The sequence below is a fragment of the Lagopus muta genome, chromosome 5 (genome assembly GCF_023343835.1).
Source record: "Lagopus muta isolate bLagMut1 chromosome 5, bLagMut1 primary, whole genome shotgun sequence".
In the NCBI taxonomy this organism is placed as follows: domain Eukaryota; kingdom Metazoa; phylum Chordata; class Aves; order Galliformes; family Phasianidae; genus Lagopus; species Lagopus muta.
Genome location: NC_064437.1, coordinates 26,024,695 through 26,041,536, shown reverse-complemented (window position 1 = coordinate 26,041,536; position 16,842 = coordinate 26,024,695). Strand labels below are relative to the sequence as shown.

General features: G+C 49.4%; 1 protein-coding gene and 1 long non-coding RNA gene across 4 annotated transcripts in view; one reads left to right on the top strand and one right to left on the bottom strand.

Moving 5' to 3' along the window:
- The window catches only part of TNR (tenascin R), a 51,984-nt gene that overhangs the window by 19,142 nt on the left and 16,000 nt on the right, over positions 1-16,842 (bottom strand). The window contains exons 2-7 of one of the 2 annotated variants that reach the window (XM_048944139.1): positions 8,934-9,260; positions 8,705-8,798; positions 6,164-6,640; positions 5,489-5,752; positions 4,481-4,596; positions 1,965-2,115 (exon numbers count right to left, since the gene is read on the bottom strand). In XM_048944139.1, the coding sequence (XP_048800096.1) occupies positions 1,965-2,115; positions 4,481-4,596; positions 5,489-5,752; positions 6,164-6,640; positions 8,705-8,798; positions 8,934-9,200 (1,369 nt within the window). In that variant the 5' untranslated portion in view covers positions 9,201-9,260. Of the gene's footprint in view, positions 1-1,964; positions 2,116-4,480; positions 4,597-5,488; positions 5,753-6,163; positions 6,641-8,704; positions 9,261-16,842 lie in introns of both variants that reach the window. The other variant, XM_048944138.1, reaches the window with a different exon arrangement.
- LOC125692956 (uncharacterized) lies at positions 6,506-16,682 on the top strand. Of its 2 annotated transcripts, XR_007376948.1 has the most exons (7): positions 6,506-6,619; positions 7,306-8,253; positions 9,968-10,165; positions 10,267-10,343; positions 15,198-15,296; positions 15,851-16,115; positions 16,217-16,682. It is a non-coding gene; the product is annotated as an uncharacterized LOC125692956 (long non-coding RNA). The 2 variants fall into 2 exon arrangements; XR_007376947.1 differs by lacking the exon at positions 6,506-6,619 and having other exon boundaries at positions 7,241-8,253.

Sequence of the window (16,842 nt, the reverse complement as noted above, 5' to 3'; positions counted from 1 at the left end):
ACAATTCCTCTCTGTCTTATTCAGAAGTCAACTCCCAGAATAAAACCTCCTACATTTCTCTCCGGTCCGTTTTCATTGCTCCTAGATAACTGCTCATACTTGGTGATGCATAGAAAAGTGCAGTTTTCCTTTGTGCCTGGCTCTTCGAGCCATTCAAAATGCTTTTATCGATGATCTCCTTCTTTCCACTCAATTTACTCTTTTACAAGCCTTTCTATCATTGGCAAAATTTATCAGCAATGATACTTTGTCTATTACGGCTCTTGAAAGGTGTTGACAATGTGTTAAATAACACAGGGCCAAGGACTGATTCAACCATCAAGAGCTGGAGAAAGTCTCTAGACATGTTCCAGCATTGGTGCCAGCTCCTGCTTTGTAGCTAAGCTGCAGGATCAGCTCTTGGAGCTGCTGACGTGTTAGCACTGGGGAGGGAGGGGAAAATGCAGCTGCTCTGATGAGGCTTCTTAACTAGCTGGGAGCAGGGCTATGGAGGGTGTCCACCACCAAACACCCTCAGACAAAGAGATTTTAGCTAAGGCATTCACATCGAGCATCTCCTGAGAGGCTGCTTAGGACATTTTTGCTCTATTTTGCAGATAATTGCACTCATTCTTCCTCTGCATTCTCCAGCGCTTGGTCAATCACATGCTCAGCCCAAGTGAGGGATGCTTTGAGTCCTGCAGGACCGTTGGCATGGACTGAGGCTACTGTGCCATGGCACTGCTGATGCACTGGCTGCCTGCTTTGTCTCTTCTGTGACCAAAAGGTGGTGAAAAAAACACATTAATCTTGTAGTTTGAGCTGTGCTGCATATGTCCTTTACACTACATACATTGAAAATGTTGTGGTGTAATAAGGATGTGCTGAATGCTGTGCCTCAGGGTGGGAAATCCTGGGGGCTATATGCAGGAGTGGGGAAGGGATGAAGGAGCTTAGAATAGGTGTGTGGGGGAATTGGGAGTAGTGGGATGAAGTCTGGGGACAAAACAGCAACAGAGGAGGAAGGATGGCTGGGAAGCAGGGTTTTTAGGTTGGAGCTGAGTGTCCAGCTTGGCCAAGGCTCATCCAAACCGTGCATCTCATGTTGGTGGTGGAGAGCACAGCGCTGCTGTGCTCCCTTGCTAAAGTCAATCACTTAATTTGATGTACCAGCCTCTTTTTTTTCTTTTTTTTTTCTTTTTTTTTTTCCCCCGTGACTTCCTAGAAAAAGGGAAAGGTTTGCCTTGACCAGGAGATGTCTCTGTTAAGCCGTGTCAAGCGGAGCAGGACTGTACTGAGGAAGCTCAGATGTGCTGCCAGAGAGGGGCTGTCTGATGGAGGGACCATCCCTGCACCACCCCTTCCTCTCCAAAGCCCCAGATTAGCATCTCCCCATGCTCTGCCCAGCGCCACATCCTCTTGGCGAGGAAGGGACCATGTTCTTCCACACATGCTGAATTTCATAGAGCTGCTTCTGGCTCTCTGCCCCGCTGCCTGATTTGCCTGAATGGGTGGGAGGACAGGGTGTTTGGCTGCACAAAAGCATGTAGGAGCTTTAATATGGAGGAGATGAGTAGGCAGTGCACTTTTAGAGTTGTTTCTTGGGCACATCCAGCCTCCCAAATGTGCCTGGGGTGAGATTAATGGAGAAGAGGAATTCATGCAGCTACACTGTGCAAGCTGACCAGAGCCGTGACTCCCAACCCCATTAAACACACCATGCTTTCTGTGCTTGCAGCAGTTTGGGGAGGAGAAGGACAAAGTGTTGCGTGAAAACCTATTGCTGCAATGCACCTGTAGCATTTGGGTTGTGCTAAGCATTCAGATTCAGAACACTGGTTGAAGAAAACCACTTCTGTGTATCTGATGCCCCAGCTCCTGGCACGGGCAGCTTTCTGGCCCCAGCAGATGTTGTGTTTGGAGCTGATTTTGCTATGGGGTGCTGAGGTTCTTGGGATGTACTGCCCGGTGCCGGGCTCACTCACGGGTGGAGATGCTGTCGGAGGCCGGGGGGCTCCTGGCTTGGTCCTTCAGAGCCACCACAGTGACAGTGTACTCCTCGCCTGGCTTCAGCCCAGTCTGGTTGAAGGTGGTGACGGTGCTGGGGAGCTGGGCAATCACACCACCCTCGTTGTTCTGCCAGGGGCGGGAGGAGAAAAGGCAACAGGAAGGAGGAAGGGGTTTAAAAACAACAGAAAAAGCTTTATTCTCAGGGAGTACAGGCACTGATGCATGGCAAAGTGATGACCCAGCCATGCACCCCCAGATCACGTCTTCATCCCAGTACATCTCATCATGGAGATGCAGGAGCCTGGGGCAAAGTCACCCACCAGCTGTGGAGCACCTGAGCTGTAGAGCTGGGAAATGCTCCCGTCCCCTCTCCTGCCTCATACCTTGCTGTGTTTTGCCATCTGAATATTCTCCAGAACGTAAAAGTAAAACCAAAGCCTCCTTTTCCTGTATGGCTGCTACCCAGGTGCCAGGAGCTGTCTATGTTTCATGCAGAGGTGAAACCATCGCGTATTTATTTTGGATTCCCCCCTTTTTAAAATATCGTGATTGAATTCATTATACTTTCTGTTTTGTGCTCCGAAAAACACATAAGTCTTTTAAGCAACTGCAAATGTCACCTTCCCTGCCAGTGTTTGGACAATGGATCTTTTCTTGCTGCTGTCTTTACTAATAACACACTAAACAAATCTGTGCACATAGCTCTCAATCCATATTCATCTCTTTTCCTCATTAGACAGGAAATCTTCCATTTTATCCATAAATTGCCATCTCACCTTGCCTAATTTTCTTTTCTATGTCTGTTATCACTCCAGTCTTTCACTAATTGCCTCTCTGAGCCTCTCTCATTGCCCCAAATACCCCTGCATTTCTTTCTCCTTGTTTTATGCCCCCTAGCATGAGCAGATGTGCAATAACTCCCCCCATCCTGTATCTAGGGATAATTTAGGGTGTGGAGGGTGGCTTGCACAGAGGGAGGGCGTGCACTCCCCCAGGGGATACTGAGGACAAAATTAGTGTCCCCACACCCAGCTTTTGGAAAGGCAATTTGACCTCGATTTGCAAGCCTACAGCACAGGGGTTATTTGCAATAGTGCTTCTTTAACATGATATATATATATATATATATATTTTTTTTTTTCTTCACATCACTGCCTCTTGGGTTTTGCTTTAAGTTGGGGTGCAGCAATGGTTTTGTGTCTCTGTCTGAGCAAACCATGACCGCAGCTTCCAGGCAGCCAAGGAGACAGCACCCTCTGTCTTGTTTCAGGGGAAAAGCTGATAATGTAGACTTGAGAAAACCCAATTTTGGCAGCAGGAGAACAACTGCATCTTCACAATGCAAGACCTCAAGCTTGATGGACGGTACTAAAATGAAAGCCCTATGAGCTGCAACCATTCCCATCCCTGAAAAGGCTGCCCAAGGAACAGCTTTCCTTTTGTACTTAATCTCTCTGTTTCATTCCCTGCATGTTTCTTGCTGGTTTTAAGCTTAAATAAGAGAAATGGGAGCCAGCAGCTTGCTTCAGTGGTCTAGCTTGAGGAAAACCTATTGCTGATGTCCTTGTAGGAGAGACATTTGCAAACATCCCACGAACTCCTCACCCCAAAACTCGCCTATACCAATTTGTCTGCTTCAGGGCGGATGTTGCTGAGATTAATTCATGAGTATCGATGAAATGCTTGAATGATGCATGATTTGTTTGCCATTAGACTCAAAGCTCCGGTGGTCTTTTCCTGGCATTGCCCTATTTTGTGGCGTCGGGTTGGAACTACATCGTCTCTAAAGTCCCTTCCAATCTAAGCCGTTCTGTGATTCTATTACTCTATTTCATCCTGAAATACAACGTTTTTGTATTCCATCCCGACACCCTTGGTTTTGTAACAGCGGTACCCAAACTTTGGCTTCTGACACCATCTGTGGATCAAAAATTGCACCAAGATGCTCCCAGCCCTTTTTGGAAGCGAGGAGTAAGTTATCTCAGGCCCCTGGGCCCCTGTTTTGTGCAGTGTCTCATGACACTTTGCAATTGAGAGCTGTTAAAACTTTGGGGCCAACTTCTGCTGTTCCTACTGCCCAGAGCTGCCTGACTCCAGCGAGGATTTTGTACAAGGGAAAACGGCATAATTGTGCCTTAATCAGCATTTCTTTTACTGTTGGGGATTGAAAGCCTCTTGTAAAGAGGCTCCATATACAATTGAAGCTATACTTATGGCTAAATGGTGTAGAAATTATGAATATAGATGAAATACTTGATGTACAATTTTTGTTACTGCGTATGGAAAATAGGCGATATTTAGGGCAACACTTTCATCATTTTCATTTTTTTTTGGCACCAGTTCTACCTGTTCTTCACTGCAATTAAAATGCCGTGGCAGGAGCTATCTGGGCACGTGACTGGGGATACTGGAGCCCTGACAGCCTATGGCTGGTCATTGAGATCTAGGCTTAGGGTGTACCCCATGATGTCGTGCTGTGAGGTAGCATTACCTTGGGGATGAAGCTGATTTCCCAGCCATCAAAAGGGAAGGAGAAGGGTTCCCACTGCACCTCCACGGTCGTCTCTGTGATGGTCTTGAACTTCAGCCCCTGCGGAGTGGCCAAGTCTAGAAGGGACCAGGAGGTTGTGAGGGCTGGGTTGACCTCCTTGCAACTATTTTGTTATTGGGGTGATGGAAATGGGGCCCTGGTGGTCTCTGTTAGCAGCATCATTGTTCTTTTGGGCTGGAGGGGGAGGAGGGGGATGCCCTCCACTGTGGCATCCCACTGCTTTGTGCCCAGTAACACTGTGCCAACAGAGTGAGCAATGGGGTTACAAAAGCGGCACTGGCATCACTTGTTTTTCCCCTGCTTACTCAGCCTTTAATTTCCCAAGGATGCTTTCTGGAAGCTGCTGTCACAGCCTGCTGTTCCCTTTTTCCTCTGGCACTAAGAACCTCATGATGCACAGCAACATCCCCTCTTGCTGTGCTATTAGCTATGTTGTGGGGATTTCCCTTGGGGAGCCCATCCAGAAAAAGGAGCAGAACCTGTGACTTGTATGGTATATCACAAAAATATAAGATATTTTGGGCCGTGTCTGGGGGTTTCAAGCAAGCACTGAAATTTTCCTTGATTGTCAGTGATTTGGGTTTCCATCCCAAACAGAGACTTCTTGCAGCAAGTGGTGTCATTTCCACCTTTCCTTTATCCCCATGTGGATATACATGTGGGTAAACATATCTCCACTATTTTTTTCTGAAGGCTCAATTTTCTGCTGCTGGAAGGTCTTTACAGAAAACATGAGCTAGCTTGAGAAAGCTGCATGACACCATGGCAAGACTGTGCATTGTGCCAAGAATGCCATCATAGGATAGGTCAAATATCAGATGGATGCACCTTTACAGGCTGCTTGTTGTATTCCTCGTTATATGGGCCAGTGCTGTCTTCTGCGGCTGTCTGATGAGCATCACCTCTGGTTTTTGGGGTACCAAGGGACAAGTGCAGGCAGATACTTACTGGTTGTCACCTTGGTGGTGACAGGGCTGCTCAAGACATCGCTGATGACCGCGTAGATGCTGATGTTGTAGGCGACGCCTGGCTCCAGCTCCGTGATGGTGATGGTGCTCCAGTCCCCAGGCACCCGCTGCTGGAGCTGGGATCCCCCTGGTCCCGCTGCCTGGTATGATACCACGTACTCAGTGGCTGCCCCGGGGCTGTCCCATGCCAGCTCAATGGAGCCATCGCTGATCCCTGTCACACGCAGGTTTTCAGGAGGAACCACTGATGGGGAAAGAGAGGGAGAGCATCAGGACGTGCATGACTTATCCTCCAGCCACGGAGTGTGGGTCTGCTGGTTGGACATGGGTAAGGGCTCTTGCTTGGGGGTCATGTGCTCACAAGTTTTATTGCAAGGCAAAGGCTCAGGAGAACCTGCTTGTACTGCTATTGTAAAAGTGGATCACCACCAATATTTGGACAAAACTCAATGGCTTTTTGCTTGCCTCCCAAACCTTTATGCGTCTCTGGCAGATGGGAACAACAGGCAGGCAGTCAAACTATGGGATGTGAGCACAAAGTGCTCTGCCAGCTACGGGTTCCTCCCATGCTGTGTGGTGCTCCTGTGGGACTCTGGGAACTTTGTGTCCCTTTCTCACACAATCAGGTCTGACTCCCCCCACACACCCCTGCTACCTGCCGAGCAGTCCTGCCCTCCGTAGCCATCCTCACAGACGCAGAGGCCATCCTGGCAGACACCTCGTCCACTGCAGCCGTTGGGACACCGCAGCCACCCGCAGTCCTCCCCAGCATAGCCCTCGGCACACACGCAGGTGCCATTGTCACAGTGTCCCCTTCCCGAGCAATCACGGGGGCAGCGGGGCTGAGAGCAGTCATCCCCACCGAAGCCCTCCTCGCAGATGCATTCTCCATCCACGCAGAGCCCACGGGAGCCACAGCCAGCAGGGCAGCGGAGCTGGGAGCAATCCTCACCGCCGTAGTCGTTGTCACACACGCACTGACCCTCCAGGCACACCCCACGGCTGGAGCAGCCCCTTGGGCAGCGTGGCTCTGAGCAGTTGCTGCCTGCCCAACCCTCGCTGCAGACACAGCGGCACGACTCAAGGCTGAAGTTCCCGTGACCACTGCACGGTAAGGTGTAATCCAGGCGTCCTGCAAAATGATGTGGGATGGGTGGTCAGAGCCTGGTGTGGGGTCTGTGAATGGAGGGCAAGTGGCAAGGTGGTCCTCCCTATGGCTGAGCTCTCCTGTCTTGCAGGAGTTGGGGGATGGCTGAGGCTCAGGTTTGGCATGGGTCATGCTGGGGCTTGGGGTGGGAGCTCTAGTCTCAACTCCTGGCTGTGGACCTGCTGGGTGCCAGAGCTCCCCTTAGTTTCTCTGTAGTTCCCTAGACAGCTACATGGCAAAAAGCCCTCCCTGGCCAACCCCTCTGCACCAACCACAGCTCAGTGGGCTCTGCTGTCTCCTCTCCACACATAGATTCATCGTAAAGTTGAGAGATCCCAATATTATGTCTGAGTATTACGATCAAAGACATATAATATTCATCCCTATCCTGGTGATTCCAGATTGGTTTGCACATGAGTTAGGGATGTGGGAAAGCAGGGAGAACACGTGGCCACCTCCTCTGATGTCCCTGTTTTGCTCAGCAGTAGGGTGAGGAGGGACACGTGGGAGTGAGGGCACCAGTTGCTCTGACACTGCTCATCCTCCCATATTTTGCCTCACAACATGGACCTGCTGCTTCAGCTTTGGGTTTACACCAGCCTGGCTAATTCTTCTCTTTCTGACTTTGCCTGCTCTTTCTCACATGAAAGAAAGGAGGAGTGGAACCCTTTCAGTTCTTCCTCCAACCCTTTGGAAGCCTCTGCACCAGAAAGACCGTGAGTCACGAGACATTTTGTCCCCCCCTAGTGAACCTCTCATCCTAGGTGAGTTATCTGGGTGACAACTGATAGATACCCCCGCAGCAAGGCTTAGCTGTATGCTAAGCCAGACAGATCGTTTGGGCTTCTTTGCAGGATGCTTCCCCCAGAAACTGCAAGCATTGGGAATGGCGATCAGGTTCTCTTCAGATCTCATCCTCTAGTTAAGTTATCAAATGAAGAGAGAGGATGCTTGTAGGTGTGCTGTAAGAAGCTCTTTCCTTGGGGAAGTGCCTCAGGCTGTGGGGTCGGGATCCTGCTCTCATTTTAAGTGTGGTGAATTGAAAGCAGCTTGGTTAAAATGAATGAAATTACTCCAGTTCTACCTCATCATGCATCTGTGGTTTGAGTGAAGACTCCAACTACTGATAAATGTTTAATGGGACCAGCTACACATGTTGCAAGTAACCCAAATTGTTTCATCAGTTTTTCAAATGAATTCCTTAAAATCAGGTTTTTCCCATTGCTCTTCCCATTCCATTTTAACTGTGCAAAGTCTTGTCTTTCAATGGTGTTTTCCAGTCTCTTTTATGCTCACAGCTGATTGGTACCACACTGGGGGCATCCCAGCAGGACTGTGCAAAGCCTGGAGCCACGAGGTGCCCTTCCAGACAGCACCCTTCAGGGGCTACCTGAGAGATCAGAGACCAGCTGTGTGCTAGCACCTCTGCTCAGCAGCCTCTAAACCAAACCTTTCACAACCCATGTTGTTATCATGTTATCTCACTATCACAGAGGGACTGAGCTGTGCCTTTACTGGAGAAACCCTGATGGAGGCTCTGAGAGCTTCACCATTGTCTTAGTTTCAACTGAGACGAACTGTTTTCTTCAGAGTGCCTGGTATGATGCTGTTTTTTGTTTCTGGGTGAATGCTGATAACACACTGATGCTTACAGTTGCTGCTAAGCAGTGCTGTTCAGAGCAAAGGCCATTCTCAGCAAAGGGCCCAAGGAGCTGGGAGGGAACAGGTTGGGAAGCTCACCCTGCTCATCCCTTATCAGCCACAATTTTATTTTAATGGGATTTTAGCTCTGTCTGATGGATACATTTATGGGGTTTCCACAACAAGTGGGCTTTGGGAGCTGAAGTTACCGAATCCCTCCCAGGGAATTCCCTGCCTTGGAGGCCCTAAGCTGGACTTTTCTGTAATGGCACAGCTACGACACCATGGCTGAACAGAGATTTTCCTTCATCATTACTCTGAGTGACATTACTAGCTCTGTATTTATTTCTCCTGCCTTTTGCTTGAGCCCTGTGTCCCCAACAAGAGCTAACAGCATCGCATTACTACCTGTGGCTGCATTTTCTTGGCAGCAATTGGAGTTGCATTGGTCCCGGAGCATGGAGACCTCCCTCTCCAGCATCTCAATCCTGCTCAGCAGCTCCTGCAGGGATGGGAGGGAGGTGGAGCACTTACAGGCTTGCTTGGGCAAATTTATCCTGTGGGTGAAGGTGACCTGGCTCTCGCTGTCGGAGGTCTGCTCCGTGTACTCCGCCAGCCTGTCGTCTTCTGAACTCACCTCCTCAGCTGAAGACCTGAGCATGGAGGAGCAGCAGCTGTCCACGGGGACATTGATGTTGTAAATGTGGTGGAAGACCATGGGCTGCTCTTTGATGGGTGGGCTGCAGTTGGCCAGGCCCCCCTCCTCATCCACTGCTGGCCTCTCGGCTGGCTCTGTTGTCACCTCCAGCCGGCACTCGAACGGCTTCAGGACAGCACCCAGCAGCAACAAGTTGAAGCTGATGAGCACGTTTCTCAGGACTGGGTTTTCACTGTCAGTCCCCATTTTCTTAGGAGGGAGGTGAGCCTTCTAAGCCAACCTTGGTTGGCCAAGCGTGAGGAGGACCTATGGAGAGAGGAAAGAGAGCGTGATTAGTGTTAGACTTGACACTGCACTAAGGTCAGAGAGGTGAGTTGTCCAGAGAGATGTGGGCCAGCTTGACACACACGCAGTCCCACTGACCTTGGTAGAGCCCAAAGCATCTCCAAGATGGGCCCAGGGCTGGGAGAAGAAGATGGGCCTTCTCCAGAGTATGCATTCCCAGCGTTATGGCTCCAGCCCTCAAAGCATGACAGAAGCAGGTTCTTATTCCTATAGTATTTTTGAAGGTAACAGTTGATTTGGTACTAACAAAGCCCCACGTGCTTCTGTTTCCAGCAGAAATACCCCATATGGCTACTGCAATCAGTGCAACATCAGCACAGAGCATAGGACGTAAGAGGTTAAATCGTGGGTGCCAGCAATGTGTGGGTGATGACAATGCATGGATGAAAATGCCACATCCCTACTTTTCTCTGGACCCCTCCACGAGCACAAATGGTGCTCCAGGAGCTGAGCCTGAGGTTGCTAAGCTTCCTCTAGTAGCTATAGGAACAGCAGCCTCAACTCAAAACACCGTTAAATTACAGCACACAGGCTTGAGCTCCTTTAGGTCTGCGCAGACAAATCCCTTGTGATGAAGTGGCTTCACCTCCTACCCATGCTCTGGATTACAGGTTAAAGTTGCCTTGATTTGAAAATAAATAACTTCTCACTTCTATATCAATTGCAAGCCCCCAAGTACCAATCTGGGCTCCAAGGACACGATTATCTGCAGCCAAAAACCACCAGTGTCAGCTCACTTGTTCTGGGGATGGGTTCGGTCCCATTACTTTTGCTGGGACTACTGTCTGCTGACCAATGATGGACATCAACAGGTTTGCCATGAGGAATCACTGCCCGACCCATCCCAGGATAGAGCTAGTGAGCAGGTGAGACTGGGACTGCAATTGCATTGCTCTCATCTTTTGGAGAGACCCAGTATGGATGGGGTTAGCCAAAGGGACTTTCACAGTATCTTTTTTTTTCCTAGGAGTGCCTTTTGCCCTGGGAGAGGGATGGACAAAATCTGATCCCATTGGGACAAGACAGCCAGTGTCCTCGTGCAGGGTCAGTCTCCTTCAGGTCATGAAGCTTGGGTTTTTGGAGATGGGAGAAAACAGTGGTGTGCTGCTTGGCTGTGATCTGACTCTACTGCTATCTGCAAGGGCCATAATCTTGAGCAGCTCCCCTCTCTCACTGCTATCCCCCTGTTCTAATGCTCTTCTTTGAGGGACAATCATGCCTCTCCCTCTTTCCCAGCTTCTCAGTGAAAATATTTGTTTACTGGTTTTCTCTTACAATACTATGGTATTACAGGAAATACAGCTATTCAGCCGCCTCTCAGTCTTCGCAGGGTTATTATCCCATATTACTGCAGTGTTCCTCCTGCACATTTCTTCCTGGCTCTGTGCTCAATGCCTACCTCTCTTCTGAGCAGGCACATGGAGCTTTGCTAGGCTTTCTCTCTCTCTTTCTTTGTGATTTCAAGCAAAGCAAATATATGAAATTTCTCCAAGGTGGAGTGACCTCTGCACCTTTCAGATGGGGGGTGGCATGTGGTATGGGATATGTTTGCAGCCAATAGTGGTTGCTTCCACCATTATAAGCACATGGTGAGTTTGCGGGTGTGTGATACAATCCACCTGCCAGTTCTTTCCATATTTATATTTCAGCCATCATCCTCCATACCAAATATGGAGGATGATGGAGGATCCACTTGCCTTGCTGGCCATCACGAAGGGTGGAAGATGAGGAAGAGACAGAAGCCATCTGACTCCTAATGTTGACTATGCTGCCACCTGGATGCTCCAGTGCTGGGATTGTAGAACCAGTAGTCTGGTCTTAGTGGGCAGTGAAGCCAAGCAGCTGGGATCTCTTTATATGGAAAGTGGCATTGACAAAGCAATTGGAAAAAGGACACAGCCTTTCACCCTATGGTGATGGCACTCGTCAGCCATGAGGGAAATATATCCCTTCAAGGAAGACCTGATAATTAACTCAGGTAAATGGACCACCATGGAGAAAGGTATCTTGAGGTAACTAACTGTGGTAGAGATGATATATGGAATTAACCAACAACCCATGACCCAGCCTGGCTCAGTGGGGCTGCATGCAGTGCCTCCCAGCAGCTCCAGGTCTTCGTCTACCCCAGGCTCCTCCGCAGCTCCTTGGTGGCCCTGGCTGACTCTTCTTGTCCCCAGCTGACAGATAGGCCAGGCGTAGGGGGAGGCAGGGGGACTAATTAGCACTTCCTGCCTTTGATTGACTCACTGGCATGCAAGGCTCAGCGTGAGCTCCTTGGCCTCTCTCCCTGCTTTTATTTTTTTGTGCGTGTTCAGTGGGGAAGGAATTGTGGCTGCAAGCCAGCAGCATGGAGCTGGGCCAGAGCTTCAAAGCAACATCATCACAGAGCAGCTTAGGTGGTAGGAATGAAATAAAGTCCTCCCCCAGATCTCCATCAGAGCAGGTGCCTATGAGGTACTGCCCAGTCCTCATTTCTTGGATGATGAATGGTAGCATCACCACTCTGTCCACCCCACACAGTGACTTTGGGCAGTGGAGATACGGCAGCGGGGTTGCTTCCCCATGGCACAGTCTAAGGGATCTCTCTCTTTGTTTTCTTTTAGTATTATAAACAGGACCATGGATGCATTTTGGGGTTGCAGGTATTTCTGAAAGCTACCAAGGGAGAGAGGCTGCATTAACAACAGGTTTGTGGGCGAATCTGGGGCCTGCCCAATGTGAATTAAAGTTCAAATTCAAGTTTGGCAGGCATCAAGTGCTTCAACTTTGGGGATATGTGAGATGATCAATCTGCTGCTGTTTATGTGCATGGGGCTCAATAAAAAGAGACAATCTGAAACTGAGAAAAACACTGGAGTGCTGTTTCCAGAAGCGGCAAAGTGCTCTACCTCCCAGATGTCCTCCCTTCACCCAGGATTTGTGTCCTGGGGGCCTGCAAAGGGAGGAAGCGAAAAGCCAAGATACATCCTGCAGTGCATCCACCTGAATTATAGATGTCTGTGGCCCTGAGCAGCATCTGCAGCCCTTTGTTTATTGCCTGTAAATATGGCCTTGACAAGCCCAAACCATGCGATGGATGTGGGTACGGCACAGCTGCAAAACCACTTGGTTTTGGGGAGCATCTTGCTGGAAATGATTTCAGGCTTAAAAAACCCAACAGCATCCCTGTGCAAAAACAGATTGAACATGTCAGGTGCCTCCAGGACCCGTTGGCTCTTGTGACATGGGTACCTGTAGAGCGAGTGCTTTTCCCCCACTGACTAATTGCGTGGTTAAGGATGAAATACTCTTCTGCTTTAAACAGCAGTTCCCTAACTATACATGGAGGAAGAAATCTATAGTTCCCCAAGCTGCCTGTAAATTCGGCAGGCTTAATAATTCATGTATGCCTTTGTGATCGCAGCCTACATTATATCTTTCTTTCATTACACGCTTCTTTATTGAATTTTTGCGGCATATATCAGTAGCCTCTATACGTTCCCATGGGAAAGTTTGAGAGCAAAGTTTCAAGATGAGCTCTTTTCCTTGATACATGGACAGATGGAGCCTGAATCTGACCCGTGTGACCCCACAGCATCCTCAGGTGATGCTTGACATGGTGACTTGCAGTGCTGTATGCAGTGCTCTGCTCTCTGCTCTGCAGACCCTTTTCCCCCAGAAATGCCCAAGTTTATGAAGAAAGAGGTTCTGGCAATCCCATCTGTAGTGTCACAGCCACCAGCTCTACCTCTCACCTCCGCATGCAGCTCTTCTGGCCCTAGAACTGTGCTGGTGATGCTCTGAAGCCATAAAGAAGGAATTAACCATAATTGCAGAGCATCGTGGGGCACAAACAGCCTCTAAATCCTCTCTAATTACATAGTAGCACTTAATCTATAAGAAAACTGTAGTTTAAGAGCAAAAATAAATATGAGGTTATTTTTATCTTCAGCATGGGCACTGGTCACTAATTTTGGAGGGTGATGGAGGACCTGCATGGTAGGGGCTGTTGGATGGGGCTGTGTCCCACAGGGATACGTTGTGAACTGCTTCTAGGTCCAACCATACCAACAGGCTTTTAGCTGTTCCCATACCCATGCTAACCCAGCTCTGCCTTTCCTTCAGTACTCTGCTTTTTTGCCCATCCTAAATGGACTTCAGGTGCAAATGACTGTGAGATTGCTTTCTAATTACGGCTACGTTTAGCACCTGCATGGCAGGAGCTGGGTGTGGGCTGTGGGGACCTGGTGAAGCATCACTTAAACGGGCAGTTTCTATCCTGCTCTTTCCCTCTCCATCAATCGTGGCTTTTCCCACTCCTGTTCCTGGCATTCCTCCCTTTGTCCATCCTTGCACAGGACTCATGGATGTAAGGTGCAGGATCACGTGGGCATCTTCCAGCAAGGAGAAAATCCATCCCGAGGGCCCAGATCTCTAGCAAATTCACCCCACCTGAACAGCACTGGCTTTGGGTCCCTCTCAGCCACGTGCATGGGTTTTATTTTTCCCTGTTTGCTCTCAGCACACAGCTCCAGGAAAGGCAGCAAAGCCTCGTGCTCGTGTATCTGCTGCTTGCTGTCATGTTTCATTAGTGCGTGAGCCGTCTTGCTCCTCCTCAGAGCTGTGTGCATAGCTGCAGTGGATGCGAATTACCCAGCCTGGGATGCTCCCATCCCAGCTCCTCCAAAGCACTGCCAACCGCTGCCCCTGCCTGGTAACGATGCAAATTAATGTGTGCAACACATCCACATGTGCATCCAGAAGCCGGATGCGTGTCCAGAAGGCACTGCTTGGGCACAATGCATCCCCTCTGCAGAGCCCAGTGTTTTAGAAGGGCGGTGAGATGCTCACCCCCAGACCTACTGCAGGGCTCGGGCTGGTTTCTACCATTGAGAAGACAACCTGAGCAGGGAAATGAATCGTGGACCTGCTGCAGAGACTTCATTTGATAAATAATGTATATAGAGTTTGCAGTAATAACCACTTTTTTTTTCCGAGCCAGCCAGCCAGGCTGGTTTTGACACATCCTGGCTGTACTGTCAGATAGGTTAATCTGTTTTATTTATTTATTTTTTTTTCTGCCTCAGATGAGCTGCATGCATGTGTACAGAGAGGAGGTGGCAGCCCCGGCTTTGCACTGGGATGCTCGTGGCTGCCCCAGATCCAGGGCTGCTCTCCTATTCTTTAGCCTCAAGCAGGCCCCCATTCCCTGCTGTATACCCAGATGGGCTCCCTGTTTCTTTCCTGACACTGCCTCGAGAGAGAGTGGGAAACCCACCTATCTACATCCCCCTGAAGGAACAAGAAACAATCCCAGTGCTTTACCCTGCAGGGAAAACCAAGATGCTTGGGAAACAGCAGCGCCTCAGTGTGGGCTGGCACTGAGGACCCAAGCCAGGCTGGGTTTTTATTGCCCTATAATAAGCAAGTACCTCGTTAAGGAGTGGATATAAATGCATAATGTAATTTTGCTGAGCTTGGAGCTGGTGCAGGGCATGGGAGCTTGGAAGCACGCCTGCCGGTCTGTCAGGTTTTGTGGGATCCAGCTTGATACTGCTCACTGAAATTCTCCCCCTAGCACCATGAGAGCTGGGTTGGACTGTTTACAAGCCTGCACTTAAAATCAATTTTAAGGTTATACTTTGGTTGTGTGGCAGTGATGTGCCATATGCCTTGCTGGCTCAGTTCCCTCCTCTCCCTCAGTACCCAGCACCCACACGCACATATGTGCAGTTGCCCTTTCCTGCTCAGAGAAGGCTAGTTCAGCACCTCTTGTTTCTCTGAATTTGTGAGTCTTATCATTTCAAAGCCCAAATTAGCCACAGCCATCTGAAGCACACTTTCTTGCTGCCCTCCTCCCCTTTTGTTCCAGTGGATGGATAAATAGTGGTAAGTGATGCACTGTGATCTTCTGTGCAGGGCTTGCTGACCTGAGCAATGAGATCTCTTGGACAGCAATTACAGCACTGTGGGAAGAGCCAAAAGTATGCATGGAGCTGGAGCACAGAGGTGTGAAAGGTAGGGATTTTTGGTTGCAGGAACGTGGGAGCAAACAGCCCCTGATGCCAGCTGGGAGCAGAACAGCTGGTCAGATTCAGCAAACCCAACCTACTCACTGATATGGCCTGCTGCTCTCCTGTCTTATTACACACAGCAAACAGGACAGAGGTCAGGGCAGGAGAGACGCTGTGGTGGATGGCTGCATTCAGGAGCTCCCCAGCTTCCATCAAAGCTCAAATATCCATAAAAAGCTACTGGTTGCCAAAGCCCCCAAGGGGCTGGCAGGCAGCCCTGTGCTGCTGGGGGCAGCCCTCTGAGCCTGCAAAAAACCTGCAGGAAAACAGAACCCAAAGATTCATTTGCAACCTCCTGGTCACTGCGATGGAGACGGGATGGTTTTGTCCTCCATGGGGCTCAGGGACAGCTTGGGGCTGAGAACATGGCTTTAGTTTGTTATATTTTAAGTCCCAGTTCTGATGGTGTCATGTTAGAGCTTCTGCACACCCAAATGCTGACTCTGCCTGGGCTGGCATCCAGGCCCGTTGCTCTCTCCTGTTCTTCTCTCTGCCAAGGAAGAAGACATCTCGGGGCCATCAGCAGCAACTTTTTGTTCCCACCAGTGGAATACCAGCTCCATCCCCCAAAGACATGACAAAATGAGGACCAAACACGTGCATAGCTGTGCAACATGAGCCGAGGGATGCTCAGCCCCTGCAAAGGGCTGAGCACACCTCCTCTGAGCCTGAAAGAGCCAATTTCTAATGTTGACGAGGTCAGCAACAAATCAGCATGAAGGCAGCAGCATCACGGATGCCTTAGGAAGTATCATTCCCAAAGGTGAGAGGAGCACTGGGGCTGGCAGCAGCCTGTGCCTGTAGGAGATTTTTGGATTCCCAATTTTTGAATGGAAGCTGATTTTCCCCACTGCTTATCCACAGTCACGGCCTGGAACCACAAAAACCCCTGTGCTGTTTTACCTAACCCTGGTCTGAAACCTTGAGGTACAGCCCAAAGCTGGCTCCCAGCCACACCTGGAGCCTCCAAGCTGAGCTGTGGGGCTGCAACGTACCCCAAAGTCACTCCCAACCAAACAACCATGGATGCCAGAAGTGGAGAGTCTGACATATGAATCCCTGCGAGACTTACACTAAGAAGTTAAAAAACAAAAACAAAAACAACAAAACACCATAAAACTTTGGGAAAATGTAACTTCGGTTGCGTTTTTTTGCTTTTTTTGCCCCCTTGAAAGCAATAAAGAGCTTAATAGAAAATGACTTTCTGTGGATCGCGCTATGAAATTGAGAGAGTTATCCACCCTGCCATAAAAAAAATGTAATTGGCTAGTTAAAACCACTCTTAGAAGGAGTATCCTAAGCTGTTAAATCCTACAAGTTGCAGGGCAATGCTGCTAGCTGCATTGCTAACACATCTTGCAAGACCTGCTCTATGGCCTGAACCTCTGATTGACCACCTGAGGAGAGCAATGAGTCAGCCCTGGGAGCACAGGTGAGGGCAATTCATCTGTGTACCAGGTGGAAGCCTGGCTCCACCTCTCCTAGATTCA